This window comes from Eriocheir sinensis, chromosome 66 (assembly GCF_024679095.1).
Source record: "Eriocheir sinensis breed Jianghai 21 chromosome 66, ASM2467909v1, whole genome shotgun sequence".
Lineage (NCBI taxonomy): Eukaryota > Metazoa > Arthropoda > Malacostraca > Decapoda > Varunidae > Eriocheir > Eriocheir sinensis.
In genome coordinates this window covers 9169924-9190463 of record NC_066574.1, presented here as the reverse complement: position 1 = coordinate 9190463, position 20540 = coordinate 9169924, and the positions used below count along the sequence as shown (strand labels likewise).

The 20540-nt window shown below is 42.1% G+C and overlaps 1 protein-coding gene and 1 long non-coding RNA gene across 8 annotated transcripts in view; one reads left to right on the top strand and one right to left on the bottom strand.

Annotated features, from left to right (window-relative positions):
* LOC126987846 (uncharacterized) overlaps nucleotides 1–12415 on the bottom strand; it is a 30906-nt gene extending 18491 nt beyond the window's left edge. For both annotated transcript variants that reach the window (XR_007741240.1, XR_007741239.1), the window contains exon 1: nucleotides 11355–12415. This is a non-coding gene — a long non-coding RNA (uncharacterized LOC126987846). The remainder of the gene's footprint in view (nucleotides 1–11354) is intronic.
* The window catches only part of LOC126987842 (monocarboxylate transporter 1-like), a 65668-nt gene that overhangs the window by 14693 nt on the left and 30435 nt on the right, over nucleotides 1–20540 (top strand). The window contains exons 1-2 of one of the 6 annotated variants that reach the window (XM_050845256.1): nucleotides 10850–10896; nucleotides 12829–13105. The exons of 3 other annotated variants lie outside the window; for them this stretch is intronic. In XM_050845256.1, coding sequence (XP_050701213.1) covers nucleotides 13076–13105 — 30 coding nt within the window. In that variant the 5' untranslated portion in view covers nucleotides 10850–10896; nucleotides 12829–13075. Of the gene's footprint in view, nucleotides 1–10849; nucleotides 10998–12470; nucleotides 13106–20540 lie in introns of those variants that run through there. 2 more of the 6 variants (XM_050845253.1, XM_050845254.1) reach the window with 2 other exon arrangements.

Genomic DNA, 20540 nt, shown 5'->3' with positions numbered 1-20540 from the left:
GGCAGGGGTAAGAGGAAGATGATGAGGCTGAGGTGATGAAACAAAGTCATTATAATTCGACAAAGATCATTCAGCCCGTGTTGCCGTTGCTGAACATTCGCACAACTCATAATCATCATCATCATCATCAAATCGTGTGTCGGGTCACGGCCGCCCTGCTCTCCTTTCTTTACGTTAAGGGATCAGTCATCGCGTGTCGGATCGTTTTGAAGGTTTTGCAGTTTTACCATAGAAGGCGTGATAATTGGGTTGTTAATACATTGTTGTTGTTGTTGTTGTTGTTGTTATTATTATTATTATTATTATTATTATTATTATTATTATTATTATTATTATTATTATTATTATTATTATTGTTGCAGTTTTCGTGGTTGTTCTTGTTGTTGTTATTGTTGTTGTTGATGTTATTATTACCATTATTATAACTACTGCTATTATTGATATTATTATTACTATTATTATTATCATTATTATTATTATTATTATTATTATTATTATTATTATTGTTGTTGCGGTTTTCGTGGTTGTTATTGTTGTTGTTGATGTTATTATTACCATTATTATAACTACTGCTATTATTGATATTATTTTTATTGTAAAGAACTCATCTTAGTTAATCCCTGTGTGTGGCCAGAGCCGACAGTTAGAAATATTTCCAACAACACACACACACAGAGTAGGCCAAGGCTGAGGTTTGGCCCGCCCCACGCGATTTTACATAAAACATTCCTTAAAAGCGTCACATCCTTTTCTGGCACCTCGCAACACACACACACACACACACACACGTGGGGTTTTTTTTTTTTTTTTTTTTTTTTTTTGAGCAAGTGGGATGGGATGTGTGGTGTGTGAGGTTGTGGCAGTACCCAGAGATCGACTGAGCCTTGCTCTAATAGGGAGGGTACTACCTGCTGGCGATTGGGAGTCCAACTCGTGATCAGGCCGTGATGAAATACACACACACACACACACACACACACACACACACACACACACACACACACACTCACACACTTCCTGTAAACAACAAAATCAAAGAGCAAACAAGGAAACCCACGTTCACCCCCGAATGTAGGTCGCCACGAAGACCTTGATTACACACTTGAGCCTCGCCAAGCCGCGCCGACCCTTTCCTTTTTCTCTCCAGCACGCCCTAAGCCAGCCAGCCAGCGGCCTGCGAGGCCAATCCATCACTCACCCGGGAGTTGAGTCGCGGCGGGAGGAACAGGCAGCAAACTTAAGAGGCTAAAGGCAGACAAGTTAGGCAGTCTTTGTGAAGGAGTGAATACCCAAACGCGAAGATAATGTTTGATAATCACTTGGAAGGACAACAAAACAGGTAGCAGACATAAGATGATTAGAGGGTATAAATAAACAAGCTAGATAGAGTATTAATGAAAGATTTGAAGGAATAACTATGTAAAAACGGAGGTAATGCTTCATAACAACTTAGAAGGACAACAAATCAGACAGCAAGCATTAGCGACTGAAAACATATAGACTGAGTTGGGTAGACGTTACTTACGAAGATGAATATGTAAAAACGAAGATAGTGTTTAATAACCGCTTGAAAGAACAACAAAACAAGCAAACATTAGAGATTAAAAACATGAAACTCAAGTACAAGTTATTTATAAAGGAAATTAATATGTGAAAACAAAGATAATATATAATGATTACTTAGAAAAACAGCAAAACAGCCAGCAAATATCATGGATTGGAAACAGGTTAATTAGGTAGATATGAATATGTAAGAAATAAAAAAAAGACAACAAGGACAACGTACGATTAAGATAGACAACGGAACATTTAAAGGCAGAGGAACATACTTATCAAGAACGTTAAATAAGGACGTTAAATGAAGAAGAAGAAGAAAAAGAAGAAGAAGAAAAAGAAAAAGAAAAAGAAATAGAAGAAGAAAAAGAAAAAGAAGAAGAAGAAGAAGAAGGAGAAGAAAAAGAAAATGAAAAAGAAAAAGAAATAGAAAAAGAAGAAAAAGAATAAGAAAATAATAATAATAATAATAATAATAATAATAAGAAGAAGAAGAAGAAGAAGAAAAAGAAAAAGAAAAAAAGAAGAAGAAGAAGAAGAAGAAAGACAATTAGTGCAAGCCCAGTCCACGTAAAGAAAATCAAAGAACAGAAAAGAGATTGAGTGCTTTTGGCAAACAGTGATATCATGAATCTGCCACACTCCCTTAAGATCAAAGTATACGCGCAGTCAATATTCCTTGCCAGTTTCAACATGCGCTTCTAAAACTTGGCGCCTCACTGAAGATCAAAGAAACAAGCTGAGAACTGCGCAAAGAGGGATAAAGGGACAGACTTATTATAACTGAAAGCTATACGAAGCAAACACCATGGATTAGAAAACAGAGAATAGTTGAAGATATCCTATTGACGATCAAGAATAACAAATGGACTTCGGGAGGTCATATGATGCTTAGAACTCATAACTCTTCCTCTTCGTGTCTTCATTGTAGGAGAAGCATGTTGTGGGTGCTCTCTGATTTATAACCTAAGTAACAGTAGCAAGCAGACATTATAGCAGTTAGGGTCGATAGAAAACCAGGGAGGCTGAAAGACGAGAATTAGTTGGTATTATAAGACTTCAACTATTTCTAAAGGTTCTAATGAGTTTTTCTTCAGGTTCATGGTACAGAAGAAGACTCACACTAGCACCAGGGTCATAAAACTACCCCTGGAAATGCCCACAACTCCTACGAAAGCCTTGTCAAATATGTGTTCTTGGGTGTCGATGTCTTGTAATACGACCCAAAAAAAGAACCTTCGTCGGAGCAGGAGCAGGATGGAGTAGCCTAACATCAGACGAAGTAATATGAAACACGTTAAGGGAGTCCTTTTCCCTGAAGTATCCTAATGATAGAAGATGAAGACGATGATGATGATGATGGTGATTACTTTTATTATGACCGAGATTGTTCTCCTTGCCCATCAACAACAAGACTCTTCCTTCGCCAGTTTATTTTTATAGCTTTGTGCGTCCTACATTTGGCAGAGGATGGTTGATGGACACGCGGCATACTTTTTTTGTCTCATGTTGATATTGACTTTTGGATAATTTAATCGAACTCTCTCTCTCTCTCTCTCTCTCTCTCTCTCTCTCTCACGGTGACCCATATAGGTTAACTTCTACGCAGTTCTACAGGGATAATATACGCTGATGGACATGGACTCCTCTATCTCGTCTTAATCTCTCTGAGGACAGCTCCTAGCGACCTATATTTAGCCTAATACAAGGGAATATGTTAGTTGTTGCTTTCGACATCTGCCAGAAGCCCTTCAATAGATCTAATTTTGCATGTTTTTGTTATATGCTACAGTACACATATTAAAAAATGTACAAAAGGAAGTTCACCTGGCTACATGATTAATAGTTTATGGAATCGAATATATCTTTAACCACAGCTAATTTTCGTACTTCGGTTTTTTCTTTTTATTGTTCTTGTTCTTGTTTTTGCTAGTTCTTGTTCTTCTTGCTCTTCTCGTTCTTGTTCTTCTTGGTCTTGGTCTTTTTTATCTTTTTGTTCTTGTTCTTCTCGTTCTTGTTCTCTTTGTTCTTGTTTATCTTCCTGTTCTTGTTCTTCTTCTTGTTTTTGCAAGTTCTTGTTCTTATTCTTGTTCTTCTTGCTCTTCTCGTTCTTGTTCTTTTTGGTCTTGGTCTTTTTTCATCATTTTGCTCTTGTTCTTCTCGTTCTTGTTCTCTTTGTTCTTGTTTATCTTCTTTCTTCTTGTTCTTCTTCTTGTTCTTCTTCTTTTTCTTCTTTTTCCTCTTCTTCTTTCAAGACCGCTCATCGATCGATCCTCCGTAAGATTACTCGCTTCATCTTCTTCATTGCCCCCATCATCTTCACCCCCTTCTTAACTTACACACGATCGATCGCGTATCCCCTTACTATAAACAGAGGTGAAAGATTTAGACACTGTTCACACTAGCCTTACGTCAATTAGTCTCGATATACTCCAGCGTTTCAAAGGCCTCAATATATTCACCTCCTTACCTTGCACGAAACTATTGATCCCAGCACTGTAGAAAGAGGTAACAGATTTAGGCCCTGTCCACATACATACATACATACATACTGTCTTTATCTTCTTCACTGCCGCCAATAATCTTGAACGCCTTATCTATCACGAAACTTAATCATCATGTATCCCATTACTAGTTTAAACATGGATGACAGATTTAGGTATCGTCAGCATAACAGCTATAACCTCAGTTGCAGCTTTGATAATGTCCTTCATCTTCTTCACCGGCCTCAAGAGCTTAATCCGCGTATATCCCAGCACTATTAACATATAAGGCAGATGTAGGTATTACCATCTTTAACGTTCCCTCAGCTGCAGCTTTGATAACGGCCCTCGTCTTCTTCACCGGCCCCAAGAACTTAATCCGCGTATATCCCAGCACTATTAACATATATGGTAGATGTAGGCATTATCATCTTTAACCTTCCCTCAACTGCCGCCTTGATTACTTACCATCTTTTTCACTGGCCTCATAATCTTTAACAACATATAATCCTCATGACAGATTTTGGCAGCTTTTTTTACCACCCCCCCAGCTGCCATTTTCATTATTTAGTCCATGTTTTCCACTGGTTGCAATTTCTTGAACCCTTCCGAATGAACACTTTTTATTTGGAAAGCCTTTGTTTGCGAACGTGATGTCGGCCCTAGATCCAAGCTGACTGCATGCCCCGTTCAGGTAATAAGTCTGTTCAGTACTTTACACAGCGGTGACAGATTTCAACACTGTGTAGCACCGAAGAAAGTCTATTCAGATATGTGAGTTGGACGGCGAAATGGTGAGTGTCTGATTTAATCCTTTGTCCTAATCTTTCACTTCCACGCAACAGCCGCTCTTTGCACAGGGGACCTTATTTTTACTCCTGAATGATAGACGCTGACGTTCTGTGTATTGTAGGGTTCTTTACAATCCAATTAAGAGAGAGAAACGTCAGGGCTGCTATTCGTCTTCTTGCATTCTTTTCGCGGCCCACGTCTCCAGTTTCTCCGGGCCGCGACACCCTGACGCCGTAATCTTTGAGTCCTGACACATTCTTTCCCTCGCCCGGGCAATTACCAGTTGTGTGAAGTTAGCTGCGAGGGGCGCGAGGCTTCGGTTGGCGGCGTTGTAGTTGGTGCGTGTTTATTGTTGAATGTTTGGTGGTTTGTTGTTTGTTTGTTTCTTTGTTTGTTTGTTGGAGGTGGTGGTGGTGGTGGTGTTGTTGGTGTTGTTGTTGTTGTTGGTGGTGGTGGTGGTATGATAATGATGATGATAATAAAAATAAGAAGAAGAAGAAGAAGAACAAAAAGAAGAACAAGAAGAACAAGAGCAAGGAGAAGAAGAAAAAACATGATATAGCAAGAAGAAGAAGAAGAAGAAGAAACATGACAACAACAACAACAACAACAACAACAACAACAACAACAATAATAATAATAATAATAATAATAATAATAATAATAATAATAATAATGATGATAACGACAATAATAATAATAACAGCAAGTCCCAGTCTGTCACTCACTAATACTATTACTAAAACTCAATATGCTGCGATCATTTTCAAGCTGACACACTATTCAAAATATCCAGGCGGAAGGGAAGGCTGTTTGGACATTCGTTCCACCACAAGAATTAACTTTGCCTTCACGTTCATATTTTTCGCTCGACATGGTTTCAATGGCCTCACGTTCTCTATGTCGACTCGCTGGTATCAAATTTCATCTCTTTCCCTGGTTCTCTTTTTGCCCTGACTTTTACCGTGCTTTCTGGGTTGCCACTCTTGTTTCTTTCGTTGAAAAGCTTTAATACCCAGATCTACGCATGATGTAATCCGCCCATGACCTTTTCTTGTTCATAGTTGTCGTTGAGATAATCTTCAACCTTCGTCTGTTCCTTTATCAATTATGCTCGCTTCCTATATCTCAGTGTTAAGTTATTAATCCCAATAATTTTCTCTTCATTCCTCTCTGCGCGCTTATTTGTAGCTAGGATGGAGTACACTAACATCATAGAGAAAGAGAAAAAGGTATACAATTGAAAGGCCCTATGTCTTATTGTGGACTAAGACTAGCTTATGATGATGATGATGATATAATATTTAAGTGTGGTTCTAACGCAACGCCTTTAACATATTTTCCGCTCGAGTTGTTTTCAATGGTTGCATTTGTGTCTGCTCGGCGGCATCTTATTATTTTCTCTCTCCGCCTGGGTCTCTGTCTTACCCAACTTCTCCCGCGATTTCTGGGTTGGCACTGTGTTGCTTTAGTTGTCCTTCTTTTCCTTACGTACAGTACCATTGTGAAATACTGCAAAGCCCTTCTGCTGCAACTTCAGATAAGACTTTGCTTCCTATCAATATGCCATCTGTGTGGTTATTGCAGTGTCGAATTTTTCATTACAAGTCTTTCCTCGTATATCAGATCTCGTATTCATCTTCTTCCCATCCTCTGCGTAATAAACCCTCAGACTCACTCCCTCTGGATAATACAGCTTCAGACGAGAATTTGCTTCCTTTTACATCATTCCAAGTATCCGCGATTGCCATAATATCGTCTTCAATACAAGCCATATCTCGAAATATTTTGAGCCCATGACGATACCGACCTCAGACCCTCCACGACTCACTCCTTGTTCTGCCTAGTCTTACCTTGACAAGACTACTGCGTCCCTTCTGCCTCCCCGTCACGTCTTCCCCATAACTCCTTCCAAAAATGAAAAAAGTCACAAAAAAAGTAGAATAGGTACTTACAAATTTATTTTACATAATCATATATTGAGACTTGTTAGACTTCTCCTACCCCTTCCCCCACTTCTAACCCATCCATGAATCTATTATATAAGCCACTATGGACACTTGTATTGCCCTTAATGATATGAGTGTGCAGCCGAAAAGCATACGAAATGCTAGCACACACACACACACACACACACACACACACACACACACACACACACACACACACACACACACAGTACTCGAAAAAAATAACTAACCCTTCTTTCCTTTAAAATTTACTTCCCTGTGAAAAATATCTTGTTATATAAGGACGAAATGATGAACTGCGATACTGTCAATGTGTATTTTAACGAAAAGCTGAACCTTGAACTCTTCCTTCCCTCTTCGCTCTTCTGACCACGTGAAATAGTTTGTTCCCATCTTAAAATTCAGACCAAAACAATTCCTATCCATTTACGTCCATCCAGAGTCTCTGTAAACGTCTATCCACCATTGCCACCATATCTACTATATTTCCAGTACGAAGTCACCACCATACAATATTTCCAGTACGAAGCCCTTACTACGCATGCGGGAAGAGGACGGCGGGGGGGCTGGGCGGGTAAAGTGACCACATCCTCAACTATACCTCTTGCTAATTGGACCTGATGGGGTGGGAACATGCGTACGAGGTGCGTCAGGGGGTGAAAGGGTGCCAGGGGGGAAGAGTGTGCCACGGGGGTGGATGGGGGGGTGGAGTTGCGTGGCGCGTCTGTCTGGCTGCAATGAGGGGAGGTCACTCACTCACTGCATTGACTGACTATTTGGCTGAGAGTGAGTGACGCAGAAGAAATTGCGTCATCGTTGTTGGTTTAAAGGTTTTTTTACCAATAACCAAAAGAACCAAAGAAAAGAAATCGGTATAAGTTCTACTGCTATTAAGAGTACAGAAAATGTATTAGGTTTCTCCGCCCCCCTAAAAAAAAAAGATCAAATTTTCTTCTAGACGTATCTGAAAACCAGCTCCTCTTGAAAAATAAAATGTTGAAGTCGTAGGAAGGAGGAAATACTACAGCAGAAGGGAGGCTCTTCCAGTGTGTGTATCTATGGTGTGTGTGTGTGTGTGTGTGTGTGTGTGTGTGTGTGTGTGGATGGATGTGAGTTTGATTATGTTTGTATGGGGGCGTGTGTGTTAGGGGGAGAGGGGAAGGGGAGACAGACAGGAAGGGTGTAATCTCCATCACTTGGTCGTTAATCCATCTCCTCTCCCTTCCCGTCCCTTCACACCTGAGGGACGGCTGATTGGGGTCAAGTCTCCCCTTACACTTGTGCTGGTTTTATCGAGTGATTTAAAATACGCCGAGCTTCCGGGAAAAGGCTCGTGTGACAATGGATCTTCAGCTGTAACTAAGTGTGGACTGTGACTGATGCCTTTGTGTGGTTTGAAAAGTCGCCGAGCTTAAAAAATAAAAATATAAAAGGAAATTGAGGTTTATGTTTTGTCTTTTATTGTTTAGAAATACGTCAAGCTTAAAAAAAAAAAAGTTGGGGGCTTGTTTTTTGTGTCATGGTTTAAAAATACGTAGTTGTCAAAGAAAAAAAAAGGAGTTAATGCCATTGTTTTGCGTATTACAGGGTTTGAAAATACATCAAGCTTGCAAAAAGAAGTCTGGGGTTATGACTGGTGTCTTATGTGGTTTAGAAATACACCGAACTTGTTAAAAAAAGAGGTTGAGGTTTACGGTTGGGGTCTCGTGGGGTTTAAAAATGCGTCTGACTTTAAAAAGGTAAATTAAAATAGGTTTATGTAATAGTGGATCATTTGACATCATGGTTGGTATTTCTAGACGCTTCCAGCTCTCACATCAACTATTTCTAAGGGCCAAATAGGAGATGGATCGGGTTCTCATGAGTGTTTTTTTTAAAGGTCATGGTACAGATGAGGTCAAACTACTACCACGGGGTCATAAACTAGCCCTGGCAATACCCCAAACTCCTACGAAAGCCTTGTCAAATATGTGAACTTGGGCACCGAAATGTTTTGAAATATGTCAACATCAACAATTTCTAAGGGCCAAATAGGAGATGAATCGATTTCTCATTAGTGTTTTTTTAAGTTCATGGTACAGAGGAAAGGTCAAACTACTACCACGGGGTCATAAACTAGCCCTGGCAATACCCCAAACTCCTACGAAAGCCTTGTCAAATATGTGAACTTGGGCACCGAAATGTTTTGAAATACGATCCTATACAACCGGGTTCCTCGTGTGTGTCTTAGGTAGTTTGATTTGAAAGGCTGTTACTATTCTTTTTTGACCGGTGAGATAACTCCTACTCCTACGAAAGCCTTGTCAAATATGTGAACTCGGGCACCGAAATGTTTTGAAATACGACCCTATACAACCGGGTTCCTCGTGTGTGTGTCTTCGGTAGTTTGATTTGAAAGGCTGTTACTATTCTTTTCTGACCGGTGAGATATGATACGTTTACATCGAAGTGTCCTGCAGATAGCCTAACAAAAGTATGCTTATGTTCTTCTATTGTTACTCTTCGGAAAGGTGGTGCGGTGTTCCCAGGACTCTTGTGGACAATGAACAGATGGCTTTGTTTTGTTTAAATAATAGTTTAATCTTTGTTTCATTCTTGTTTTTTTGTTGTTGTTGTTTTAGTTTATTGTTTTGTGTTCCTGTTTTTTCTTGTTGCTCTTCTTGTTCTTCATCTTGTTCTTCTTCTCGTTCTTGTTCTTTTTCTTCTATTTTTGTTGATAATGTTGTTGTTGTTGTTGTTGTTGTTGTTCCTTTTTCTTCTTCTTCTTCTTCTTTCTTCTTCCTCTTCTTTTCTTCTTCTTCCTCTTCATCTTCTTCCTCTTCTTTTTCTTCTTTTTTCTTTTACTCCTTCTTCTGCTTCTTCTTCTTCTTCTTCTTCTTCTTCTTCTTCTTCCTCTTCTTCTTTCTTCATCTTATTATTATTATTATTATTATTATTATTATTATTATTATTATTATTATTGTTGTTGTTGTTGTTGTTGTTGTTGTTATTACATTGCTTATTGTTGTTATTGCTTATAATTTATTTTACTTTGCTACAATACGGATCACGGAGAGTCAAAACGCGGCGTCATTAGCAAGCACGAGCTATATGAAAACAAGCAGGCACACACCTACGAGTTGCCGGGAGTATAGAATGATGAGCCACGCGCATCTCCTATCGGCCCGTTGTCACCAGGGTTGGTTGTCACGTTGAAGCTGCGGGCCACAAATCACAGCCCAGTGTCCGTGCCCCGCCTCCCGCCCACCACCAACGGCAGCCACTACGCATGTGTTGGAAGGGGAAACTCGGGCCAACTTCAGAAGGCAGGAAATGTTCTTGATTGTTTTTAATGCGGACGTGTCGTTATTTTGATCGTGTGTAGGCGGTCCGGGCTCTTACAGGAGAAGGAAATGCTGACTAAAGTTCTATAAGTATCACGATAGTTTATGACCTTATCTCTCTCTCTCTCTCTCTCTCTCTCTCTCTCTCTCTCTCTCTCTCTCTCTCTCTCTCTCTCTCTCTCTCTCTCTCTCTCTCTCTCTCTCTCTCTCTCTCTCTCACACACACACACACACACACACGTGGCGTTAGTGGGTATTATTATTACTATTATTATTTTGAAGGAGCGACTGTATACTGTTTCACCCACCCGTCCACTTACCTGTAACACAATCCACTCCACCTGGGGACACGGTGTACGGTGGTTCTCTTCCTCTCCCTATTATCTCCCCATCACCTGGCCAACCTGCCACACCTGACTTGCCTTCGCATTCCTCCTTCGGGCAAGAGTGTAATTGCCCTCTCATCATGTTCGAACCTCGCGTCTGTGTGTGTGTGTGTGTGTGTGTGTGTGTGTGTGTGTGTGTGTGTGTGTGTGTGTGTGTCCTTGTGCAGCGTGTGGGTAGGCGTCCTTAGGTAACGTGTGCGTACGTACTATACATGTGGAAGGGGAAAGGGTGGGGATGGGATGGGACGGGAAGGGAGACGACAGGATGGAGGGAGGGATGCCTTTGAGGGGAGGGCACGATGATGGAGGGGGGGTAGTACATTGCGTCGAGGGTGGGAGTGGTCGGTCGGTCAGTTGTTTAGGTGCAGCTGACCCAACCGGAGCAGAGGTGGCTTGTCGAGTCCGTGTGCAACAGCGACTTGGACTGACCTAAAGCGGCGAAGACGAGAGTACATGAAGAGGCCTCGCGCGCAAGGAGTCTCCCAAAAAGTGCGTCGACCACCTAAACGCAATTTGTACCTCGTCCGTGTGCCGCAACGACCCGCACGGACCCAACACACAAGGATTCGAGTACATGAACATTCCTTGAACAATCCTTGCACCTCAAAAGTCCTGTAGTGGAAATCCTATAATCCTTACCCGTTCCACCAAACAAGAGAAAACAAATGGACAAGGATGAGAGTGCAACTGTCCTCAGGTAGCCAGAAAGTCTTAAAATCTTTCTGGATCACATAGATTTGCTGGCCCACCGAGCGAAGGACAAAGACACAAGAACAAGAGTGCATGAACAGTCGCCTCGCTTCCCTGAGGTTCCAAATCCCAGTGAATCCCCTTTGGTTTTCTTACTTGGTCCCCTGTGTCTCCAAAAGTGTCTCCCCCAGTGCCTCAATCAGTGCCTCGGTGTTCCAGTAGCGCCATAGCTCACCGTTCAATCCTCGGTATTAACACGAGCGTCAGCGATCCACCCGTGTTCAAAGTGCCAATGTAGGGATGACTGGTAGCTTGCGGGAGGCTTCGGGAACGTCGTGCCGTTGTGTTTATCGAGTTACCAAGTTTTCACCCGTTACCGAATTCTTCCCCCCGTGCTAAAACTCTCCAATCATGCCCCGGCTTACCATGTTTTCTTGTGGTTCATTCTTACTTTAATGGTCCCACCTATGCCCCGATGGACCCCTTGTGCCCCAAAGGCCCTCCCGGCGTTGTTGTTGGTGTTGTTGCTCTCTTCAAGTTGTTTTCCTGGCTTACCCATGCATTGTAGACATGACATTGTATAATAACATTTGTTAGCCCTGATGAACCCTACAACATGGCATTAGCAACAAAGTCAGCTTTTTTTTGTTGTTGTTTGCTTTTTACGTCTTGGCCTGTGGCGCCGACAGGCCTTCAAAGTAGGGCCTGATGGTCGGCCCCAGCCCGTTGTGGCGCAGGCAAGTTTTTATAGTGGCGCCATTTTTACTTTTCAGCATTTTCCATTTTAGACCCCTAGTTGCATAATATACATTGTTTTGGGTGTGTTGGAGGGTCATGCGACGCCGATCTAGCACATGTTTTGTGCGATTAACAATTATTGCATCTGTGACTTGTCTGTTTATTTCTCGTTCCGGTGGTGTCTTCGTGTTCCAATGGTTCACTCAATGGTGCCTCTGTGGCCCTTCTTCATGCTTCAGTTACCCATCCCTGTCCTAGTTTTCTACCCATGTCCCTGCGGTTAATCCTGTGCCTCAGTGCTTGTCTCTGTGCTCCCCGCGATGTCCTTGTGTCCCCGCGTGCCGCAGTGGCTAACTGATTTCGCGATCATGTCTATCAAAGTGACCCACATACGTTCCCTGTTGATCAGTCCTCGCCACAGTAGTCTTCCAACGCTCCCCTGGTTCACTCATCCTCCAGTGGTCGCGTCTGTGCCTCAGTGGTCTGCCTTTTCTTATAGTGGTGCAGCTTTATTCTTGACGCTTGAGGCATTTGACTACTGTTGGAACTACACAGTAACTGAGAGCCACAGCAGTTGTATTTAGCACGCTCTGCCGCACAGTCTCGGGTCCTGTCAACACTCCCGTCAGTTTTAGAACCAGTCTTACCTGTTGTCCCTCCCTCTCCTCACCCTCCACCCCGGCGCTGGTTCGTTTTATACACTTCCGTCCCGCCACCCTCGCGACGGTCTCGTTCACATAGGTAATGCTGTTGTCTAGATTAACGCCATGTGAAAACTGCCACACATCTGGTCTTGGTGAACGATTATTATTTAAGTGTATGCAGACGGGAAGAAAATCCCCTGGAAAAGAGAGCAAGACAAAGGACCGCTGTATTTCAACACTTATTTCAGCTGCATGCATAACACAGAAGTGATGTTTTTGTGCAAGGACAATTGAAACTTTCAACGAGGCAAATTACCGCCATAAAGGATTAAAGGAGACGCCTCGAAATAGAGTAAAGTAGACGTGCAGTTACTATCGAACATCAGTCAAAACATACCCTGGGAAGACCCATAAACAATAACATGACCGGTGACCGTGAACAACTATCGAGTTATCTCAGAGGGTGACGGCGAGCACAGCACCACAACAGCAGCCATGAGTCAGCCCGACGACCAGAAGACTGCGGTGAGTAATGTTCATCATCTTGTTTCTGTACGACCGAGTGGAGGAGGCCAAGGGGACGCCCACCGAGCTCGTGAGTTAGGCGAGTCGATAGAGGCGGCGATGAGCTAGGATGGGAAGGGGGTCTGCGTGAGATCCCTGAGGTCGCCGTGGTGGGATGGGCAGGGCGACGCGACCCCCGGTGTATGTCCCCATAGATTGAACCCGGACAGATTAGACCTCTTGGGAGAGAGAGAGAGAGAGAGAGAGAGAGAGAGAGAGAGAGAGAGAGAGAGAGAGAGAGAGAGGAAATTCTTAATATTTAAAATAAAAAGGAAAAAGAGAGGGAAATCATTATTAATATGTACACCCATTTTTTATGAACCTTGCTTTAGTTATTATGAATGAAAAAAATTAAGAATATTATGTGGTTCTTGCTCAATAAAGTATATAGATAGATAGATGAACAGATAGGTAGATAAATCATGAATAATCGAGCAAAACGAAAAGTTCATACAGCGACATATGAAGAGTTCATTTAATATTCATGAGTGTGCGATTCCCTGTCCCACATCAGGCACCGACATCAATACACACACACACACACACACACACACACACACACACACACACACACACACACACACACACACACACACACACACACACACACACACACACACACACACACACACACACACACACACACACACACACACACACACACACAATACACGTGAATATAATTACTAAAGCAAGAATCAAATGAATAAATATGAAAGATAGATAAAAACGATAAATAACAACAACAACAGCAGCAACAACAATAACATTATCATCAACAACATCATCAATAACAACAACTACAACAACATCATCATCATCAGTAACAACAACATCATCATCATCAATAACAACAACAACATCATCATCATCATCATCAATAACAACAACAACAACATCATCATCAACATCAATAACAACAACAACAACAACAACAACAACAACAACAACAACAACAACAACAACATCATCATCATCATCATCATCAACAACAACAACAACAACAACAACAACAACAAATATAAGACGAATATCTCAAATCAACAACCGAACATTAACATACCTATGACCTCGAAGACGGTGACGAAACGCAGGTAACCTCGGAGACCTCGCTGGAGAGTAGGTAACCTCGAAGTCTTGACCTTGAGGAGTTGCAGGGCCTCTTATCGCCTCGCTATCAGATAGTGAGGCGAGGTAACGGGTGTTTGTGTGCGTCGTGGCGCGGCAGACTAATCAAAGACTGTAACGGCGTCCCGAAGATGTGCTGTAATCTCCGCTGTAATCTGTTGTGTGGTAAAAGTATATCAAAACGACGAAAAAAAAAGGGGTGCGATAAGCGGTGTGCCAGCTACCAGGTGTTATACGAGACCTGTTTACGTAAAGGATGATGATGAGCAAGTATGTGTTCGGTAATTTGTACGCCCTATTTTAATTAGTACGCTTAGAGGAAATTGACCTATCGACGTTGACTATTTGCACTCATCGCTGGTGTCTGGAAAACTTGCCTACCCACCTTCCTACCTACGTATACCTACTACCCATTTTCATTTATTTTGTACTGCCCCGTGAGCCGGGGTAATGAGTTCTTACTTACTTACTTATAAGACATTTCGCCGCCCAAGAACACATATTTGACAAGGCTTTCGTTGTGGGCATTTCCAGGAGTATTTTTATGACCCTGGTGGTAGTGTGACCCTTCTTCTGTCCCGTGAACCTGAAGAAACACTCATTAGAACCCGTCTGACCCCCTCTTTGACCTTTAGAAAGAGCTGATGTGAGAAGCGAAAGTGTCTTATGATACTGACCTTAGTTACCACAGTCTCGAAGGTCACTGCGACGGAGATGAGCACCGAGGCCACGGGCAGCTATAGCGTATTCCCCCAGCTTTACCTACCTTTGTTTTCTCCTCCCTACGACTTGAACGCTTTAATTTGGCTACGCATATTTTAGTCCTGTTTTATATTTCTATCGGAGCGGCACTTTGTGGGTCTTTTCACCGCTTTATTTTGCACTGGGCCGACTCCTTTGCTGTTAATAGAGAAAAATATACCATGCAATACAAACTTCGGCAGTGGGCAGAGGCACACGCACGACTGGAGCAGCGCCAAAGTAAAGTTTAAATATCGGTGTGTTTATTTTTACAGTATTTAGTTTTTATGCCTCACCACAATTTCCGCTCGTTAATTTTTTTCTGATATGAGTACGAATTGGCTCACGCTTTTATATTAATACTGGACCATAATGCTGGAGGAGGAGGAGGAGGAGGAGGAGGAGGAGCAGTTAATAGTTAGTGATGGTGTAGGAAAGGTAGAGGAAAGAATCATTATGTTAGCATTGAAATAAGTGACCCAACGCAAGCATAGGCGCTGTGTGTTCAGTTACTGATGACACAATTCCGAGGATCACATACTGTAACTGTATAGCATAGTATAGTTTAATTGTGTGTGTGTGTGTGTGTGTGTGTGTGTGTGTGTGTGGTGTGTGTGTGTGTGTGTGATGTGTGTGTGTGTGTGTGTGTGTGTGTGTGTATCGGTCCTTGGACCCCTGCTCTTTCTAATCCACATCTCCGATATCAGCAGACAGTCCTACACTCGACTGTAGCTTCTTTTGCCGATGACACCAGGATATTAAAGGAAGTATCTTCAACATCTGATGTCGAACAATTACAAACCGATTTGGCATACCTTTACTCGTGGGCAGACCATAACAACATGGCTTTTAACAACAACAAATTTGAGCATATGCATTATAGTCCAGGGGGAATCAACTACAATGAACATACTTATACAGCACCGGACGGTTCCAGTGTAGACACCAATAAACATATAAGAGACCGAGGAATTACCCTCAGCTGTGACGGAAACTTTACCCAACATATATATATATATATATATATATATATATATATATATATATATATATATATATATATATATATATATATATATATATATATACACAGAACGTGGTAAAGAAGGCAGGAGTCCAATCGGGCTGGATCCTTCGCACTTTCCGGAGTCGGGGAAAGGTATCTTATGCTGACGCTTTATAAGTCACTCGTAATACCATTACTAGAGTATTGTTGTCAGCTATGGAGCCCGTGGAGAGCAGGAGAAAAACAGTCACTTGAAGGAGTATAACGATCGGTCACCGGTAGAAAATCCGACGTCCGACACCTGGACTACTGGGGGAGGCTACGTGAACTTGACCCATACACCCTGGAAAGGCGTAGAGAAAGGTACGCTATACTACATCTACAAAATATTGACTGGAAGATCTCTAAACAACTTTAATATAGGGTTCACCATCCATCAGCGACGGGGTCGGATCCGCCGCGCAAGGTTCACCATGTTGGCCTTTACGAACATGCGTGACCTGCTGAATGAGGACATATGTCAGTGAATTATGTGGTTATATTCATTAAGTGCTCAACATTTTTAATTAGATTATATGTGTTACCCTCTACTTGCAGAGAAAGCTATTTTAGTTTATTCTTTGGACAAATAATAGATAATACATTGTTGTTTGTATTAAAATAACTGTGTTTATTTTTTTCGTTCTTTTGTACTTCCAATATCAGATCACATTTGTAAGTATTTGCCGTGTGTGTGTGTGTGTGTGTGTGTGTGTGTGTGTGTGTGTGTGTGTGTGTGTGTGTGTGTGTGTGTTTCCCGCATTTTAGCTCATTCAGTTCCAAAACTTATGTGCACTATTTATACACAATCTCATTTGGTAAAGCTATTTCCATCTGTCCATTGCTCCGTTCGGGAAACTGAATTTTCTTACTTATTTATCATCTTTTCCTTTTATGTAGTGCCTTGTTGTGTCCTCATGGTGTGTGTGTGTGTGTGTGTGTGTTTGCGCGAGCTTTTTGTGTACTAGGAAACCTGCTAAGTGTCGCCATGTGTGAGGGTGGATACTATCTCTTTGAGGCTTTTCCGAAGATCTTTTGTGACACTTAAACATAATCTGCAGATGTTGAGGTGAACGTCTTGTGTACTCCTTGGTTGATGCTAGAGATAGACACGCACTCAATTCTCATACGTACTGCCAGTGCAATCTCTCTCTCTCTCTCTCTCTCTCTCTCTCTCTCTCTCTCTCTCTCTCTCTCTCTCTCTCTCTCTCTCACACACCAACAAACACACTCACAAACACAAATCGGTGGTCAGCGCACGGAAGTGAAGATCGCGGGGTCAGAAGTTCAAGATCTATCGATGCAAGACTATTTTCACTCATCGCGGGTGGCTGGAGAACTTGCCTACCAACCCACCTTTCCAACTATCTACCAATCTGTCTACCTACCAGTCTACCTCCCTACCTACCAATCTACCACACGCTTGGCTGTCCTTCAACCTTCCCTTCGTCAGCATACAAGTTTTGTCAAAGGGATTATCGGGGAGTGACAGAGGAGAAATAGGTAGACAAAAAAAGAATGATAAATGGAAGAGGAGGAGGAAGATGATAAGAACAAAAGCAAGAAATGAAAGAGAAGGAAGAAGATGAGAAGAAGAAGAACAAGAAATGAAAGAGAAGGATGAAGAGAAAAGAAAATCGGTTGGAGGCAGTACTAACAGGAACCTACCAGTATACCAACAATGAATGCCCTTCACCAAAGCCACAAGTCCCTATGTTTCGGCACACACACACACACACACACACACACACACACACAGCAACAGTAATGAGTAGAAGCACCAGCAGCCGTATAAGCATGCAACAACAGCAATGCAACAACAACAAGAACAACGACAATGATTAGGAAAAACAAAACAGACGCTCTCTCTCTCTCTCTCTCTCTCTCGCCTTCAGCACTTTTTAACCTTGGCCGTCACCACACAACAAACTGCGCATCGGTGTCCCATACGAATGATATCGAAATAGTGCAGAGAGGGAGCAGGGAAGGCGTGTTTCTTGAAGTTCAAGTTGGTTTTGTACCTGTACGGAGGAGAAGAGGTCATTGAGTGTAATTAGATAGCGGTAGCAAGTGTCTTTCTTCTCTCTCTCTCTCTCTCTCTCTCTCTCTCTCTCTCTCTCTCTCTCTCTCTCTCTCTCTCTCTCTCTCTCTGTTTAATGGGTGAGAGAGAGAGAGAGAGAGAGAGAGAGAGAGAGAGAGAGAGAGAGAGAGAGAGAGAGAGAGAGAGAGAGAACTACGTAATTATAACCCAACCAAAGTGGACCCAAAAGGATATGTATATAAAAAAAAGTCGTGTGGTCCCAGGTCGTGAAGGTGGACGAGTAGGTGAGGTGAGGTAAGGCCGGTGGAACGCAATACACACTCAAGTAACTGACAAACATGTTTTCTTGGAGGTGTGTCTTGTTATATAACCTGCTGGGCGAGACCGTGCATAATCTTTCTCCCTGTTTCTACCACCTCAAACTATGTTACTGCTGCCTGCTGCTGCTACTGTTGCTGCTGCTGGTGCTACTTTTGTCACTAATAATAATAATAATAATAATAATAATAATAATAATAATAATAATAATAATCTTATAATAATTCTACTACTATTACTACTACTACTACTTCTATCCACTGTTATTTTCTATTGCTTCCTCCTCCTCCTCCTCCTCTTACTATTACTAATACTGATACTACTGCTGTTTTCCTGCTACTATCACTTATCTCATTCACCCGATTGCACACACACACACACACACACACACACACACACACACACACACACACACACACACACACACACACACACACACACACACACACACACACACACACGAAAAGGAAAAATAAGGATTAGATGTTTTTTTTTTTTTATATACAGAAAGATAATTGTTCTGTTCTGGTGTGGGTGGTGATGGCCCCCGACGTGTGGTGGCGACGGTAGCAAAAGTTGGGAGCATATGTTAATACCTCTGCTCGGTCTCGGTGCTCATCTCCGTAACAGTGGTCTTGAGAACCACCCGATGTGGCGTCGAGTCTCGTCCCCTTGTTTTAGTCCGTCCGCCTTGTTTACATCCACACAGCGGTGAATGAATTTCGGCACATACAAGGGGTGCAGGTTGTCTCAATTATCACATTTACCGGCATACAAGGGGTGCAGGTGTCTCATTTATCACATTTACCGGCATACAAGGGGTGCAGGTTGTCTCATTTATCACATTTACCGGCATACAAGGGGTGCAGGTTGTCTCACTTATCACATTTACCGGCATACAAGGGGTGCAGGTGTCTCACTTATCACATTTACCGGCATACAAGGGGTGCAGGTTATCTCATTTATTACGTTTACCGGCATACAAGGGGTGCAGGTTATCTCATTTATTACGTTTACCGGCATACAAGGGGTCCAGGTTATCTCATTTACCACATTTACCGACATACAAGGGGTGCAGGTTATCTCATTTATCACGTTTACCGGCATACAAGGGGTGCAAGTTTTATTTATCACATTTAACGACATTGTCCCATCCATTTTTTTTTTTTTTAAGTAAATGACGACGTATGTTTTGAATTTAAAAAATGCTTGAAATAGGAAAGTTTGTTCCTGCACCCCTTGTATACCTTTAAATGTGATAAATGAGATAACCGTGCCGAAATTCATCCGGGAGGGCAGCATGAGCCAATGCGCCAGAACGGGCTAGGCCGACCATCAGGCCCCACCGGGAAGAAGCCTTGGACCGACCATCAGGATCCACCGGGAAGAAACCTACCGGCGCAATAGGCCATGACGTAAAAAAAAAAAAATGTATACGTAAACAAGGCGGACAGGCTAAATCAAGGGGACGAGATGTTTTACCAGGTATTATCGACCACCCCGAAAGGAAGGATAAACAGCTGAGTGGGCTGCGCGCCGGTTGCCCAGGTAAGGATTTGAACGCTACCCCGCAGATTCGTAGTTAAGCACGCTAACCACTGCACCTTGAAGACGTGCGAGGGTAGAAAGAAATAAAAACATCTCTTTAAGGTGTGTACCACTCTGCGTTAACCCATTTCCCGAAATTGCAGGTGATATCGAGTGTAATTAACGACTCGTCGAAATTCTTTGCTCCTCAGAAGACTCGTCATGAGCGCCACTTTTGGACACGCTATTCTCAGATTTAGAACCTTTGAAAAAAAGAAACTTACATTATTATTGAGCTGCCACTCCATTTGCAGCTTACGTAACTAGACCATAATTACACTTAATTTTAAATGCGATCTCTCTCTCTCTCTCTCTCTCTCTCTCTCTCTCTCTCTCTCTCTCTCACACACACACACACACACACACACACACACAGTAACAGTGTGTGTGTGTGTGTAATAATAATAATAAATAATAATAATAATAATAATAATAATAATAATAATAATAATAATAATAATAATAATAATAATAATAATAGAAGGTATATTAAGATCTGGCTGCCGTTAGGCTGAAAATTTACAGATAGTAAATCT